This window comes from Gavia stellata, chromosome 8, assembly GCF_030936135.1.
Source record: "Gavia stellata isolate bGavSte3 chromosome 8, bGavSte3.hap2, whole genome shotgun sequence".
Taxonomy (NCBI): domain Eukaryota; kingdom Metazoa; phylum Chordata; class Aves; order Gaviiformes; family Gaviidae; genus Gavia; species Gavia stellata.
This window is the reverse complement of record NC_082601.1, coordinates 26271250-26274651: the sequence shown is the minus strand read 5'-3', so window position 1 is coordinate 26274651 and position 3402 is coordinate 26271250. Positions and strand designations below refer to the sequence as shown.

The 3402-nt window shown below is 48.6% G+C and overlaps 1 protein-coding gene across 1 annotated transcript; it reads left to right on the top strand.

Moving 5' to 3' along the window:
* Window positions 1-2022, top strand: LOC104253010 (intraflagellar transport protein 70B). The gene has a single exon (XM_009821145.2). The coding sequence runs from the start codon at window positions 1-3 to the stop codon at window positions 1999-2001; it is 2001 nt and encodes a 666-aa protein (XP_009819447.2). The 3' UTR covers window positions 2002-2022.
* Window positions 2023-3402: the final 1380 nt, after the last annotated feature.

The window sequence follows — 3402 nt, the reverse complement described above, 5'->3', positions numbered from 1 at the left end:
ATGGAGGCCGCGCCAGTGCCCGACGGGCAGTACACGGCCGTCGTCTACGGGCTGATCGGTGGCGGGCGGTGCGGGGAGGCGGTGTCGCTGCTGAGCCGCGAGCTGCAGAAGAGCTGCCGCTCCCGGGGCGGCCTCTCCCTGCTGGGCTACTGCCACTACCAGCTGCAGGACTTCGCGGCGGCGGCCGAGTGCTACGAGCAGCTGGTGGCGCTGCACCCCGAGCTGGACGCGTACCGGCTGTACCAGGCGCAGGCCCTCTACAAGGCCGGACTCTACGCCGAGGCCCTGCGGGCCGCCAGCCCGCTGCTGGACATCCCCGCCTACCAGGGCCGGGCCCTGCGCCTGCAGGCGGCTATCCACTACGCCCAGGGCGACCTCCCGGCGGCCAAGAGCCTGGTGGAGGAGGCGCTCGCCGCCGCTGCGGACAGTGGCCCTGGAGCAGCCGAGGATCCCTCGGAGCGGGCTGATGCCGAGATCAACCTGGGCTGCCTGCTGTACCGGCAGGGGCGGCACGAAGAGGCCAGCGGCAAGTTTGCCGGCGCCATGCAAGTGTTGGGCTACTGCCCTGAGCTGTCTTACAACATGGCGCTGTGCTGCTACGCAGCCAAGCAGTATGTCCCTGCCCTCAAACACATCTCCGATATCATAGAGCGCGGCATCCACCAGCACCCAGAGCTCAGCGTGGGCATGACCACTGAGGGCATTGATGTCCGCAGCGTCGGCAACACTCTGCTCCTGCACCGCACGGCCCTGGTGGAGGCCTTCAATCTCAAGGCGGCCATTGAGTACCAACTGCGCAACCTGAAAGCGGCCCAGGAGGCGCTCACAGATATGCCACCGAGGGCTGAAGAGGAGCTGGATCCAGTCACGCTGCACAACCAAGCACTAATGAACATGGACAGCCAGCCCACTGAAGGGTTTGAGAAACTGCAGTTTCTTCTGCTGCAGAACCCCTGTCCTCCAGAAACTTTTGGAAACTTGCTACTCCTCTATTGCAAGCATCAGTACTACGACCTAGCAGCTGATGTGCTGGCAGAGAATGCCCATCTCACCTACAAACTGCTCACACCTTACTTGTACAACTTCTTGGATGCCATTATTACTTGCCAAACTGCCCCTGAGGAGGCTTTCCACAAGCTAGATGATTCAGCAGGGACACTGACCGAGCAGCTGAGAAAACTCACAAAGCAGGTACAGGAAGCTAGGCAAAATTGGGATGATGAAGCTGTAAAAAAGGCAGTTAGTGAGTATGATGAGACTCTGGAAAAATATGTACCTGTTTTGATGGCCCAGGCAAAGATCTACTGGGACATGAAGAACTACACAATGGTAGAAAAGATTTTCCGCAAATCGGTGGAGTTCTGTAACGAACACGAGGTGTGGAAGCTCAATGTGGCTCACGTGCTCTTCATGCAGGAGAACAAGTATAAGGAGGCTATTAGCTTCTATGAGCCGATAGTTAAAAAGCACTATGACAACATTCTCCAAGTCAGTGCCATTGTGTTAGCTAACCTCTGCGTTTCCTACATCCTGACAAGCCAGAATGAAGAGGCAGAGGAACTGATGAGGAAGATTGAGAAGGGAGAAGAGCAGCTGTCCTATGATAATCCTGATAAAAATATCTACCATCTTTGCATTGTCAATCTAGTCATTGGTACCCTCTACTGTGTGAAGGGAAACTATGACTTTGGTATTTCAAGGGTCATTAAAAGCCTGGAGCCATATAACAAAAAACTGAGCACTGATACATGGTATTACGCCAAACGGTGTTTCCTGTCCTTGCTGGAGAACATGTCCAAGCACATGATCATGCTACGTGACAGCGTTATTCAAGAGTGCGTTCAGTTTCTGAAGCAGTGTGAGCTGTATGGAAGAAACATCCCAGCTGTCATTGAGCAACCCCTTGAAGAGAAGAGGATGCACAGTGGGAAAAATACAGTTACCTACGAAGCCAGGCTTTTGAGGGCACTGATGTATAGGATCATTGAGTGGACTGCGTAAATGGTGTTCCTGTACAGTAGAAATGAGAACTTCGTGTCTGTTCTTTTCTGATGCTTGTGAGGTGATGCTCACCCTGGTAGTCCCTAGTGGTATGAGTTTTTCTTGATTGCTTACCTTTAAAGACGTCCTGTATTTTAACAACATTCAGTGGAAAATAGAATACTTGCATGAAGTAAGTTAACATGCACCAAATAACTAGGGGCATTCTCAGTAATCTGTCATGTTAAATACACCTTAAGATGTGTTGACCAAGAACTTCCTTAATCGTAGAGTTTTCACCCATAAAATACTTTATCCTTCTGAAATTTTGACCAAGTTTTTTTTCTTTGGTTGACAGTTGAAGATAATTTGTTATCCATCTCTTCTAGCACAGAAATTGGAGAAACAGTTGTTTCAATTCTCCAATTTGTGCCTGTCTGTCAAATGTTTCTTTCTTCTGCTTTTTCCAAGGTATCTTTACTATGTTACAGACCATGTTGATAGTATATTTAAACACCAAAAATGGCTTCATAATAAAAAATCAGTCCTACAAACATTAACATTGCCTTTTGCTAACTCGGTTAATAATACATGAGTTTTTTGGCAAACTGTATACCTAATACAGAGAAAAGGAATATATTCCAAGAAGGATATATTAGGATGGCATCTCAGTTTAGGTCTACCCTTGCAGTACAGTTTGTTATGACTGGACGTAACTGGCTTCAGACACACAGCCCAGTGCTGCCCCTCGGCTTCTGCAACCCCCAGAGTCCCCTTGCCTGTGCCATTCGAGCTGTTGCCCTGCAAACCTCTTTGGTAGCAAGTGCTTACTTAATAACACAGTCCTCCATTTGCAGCCTGGCCTGCCCCTTTAATCCGAATACCACCCGCAGAATATACCAGTCTCTGGTAAGAGACTTTGTGAATGTGAAATTGTATTATTTTCCATATTTCTCAAAAAAGCATGTAACTTCCATTTCATGCGAGACTTACTTAGGACTTCTACCCTTAGATAGAAGAAATCTGCTTCTCATTTTCCTCCTTGTGTTCCTGCATCTCTTAGCACCTCTCTGAAACCCTGTTTATTTATTTGCTTAATTCCTTTACTTGGCATCTGCATCGCACTGGCATCAGACTGTATTTTCTCAATAGTCTTCCCATACCCTTTCAACCCTATTATGTGTTCCACAGTGTAGTGAGACCACAATACCTTTAAGTGTTTTTATGCAGTCTGGTTCTGTGCCCCATGGCTGCTCTCCTTTTTGTGTATTCTGCCTTCTGAAGCAATGCGTGACCTGAAGTTTTTCAAATAAGGATCAAAGATCTGCAGCTTTAACTCATTTGCTTACCTTTGATACTGGCTCCCTGAAGAGCTGTCATGGGGGAATTTTGAATCAGGCTGCATGTTCCTCAAAATCCAGT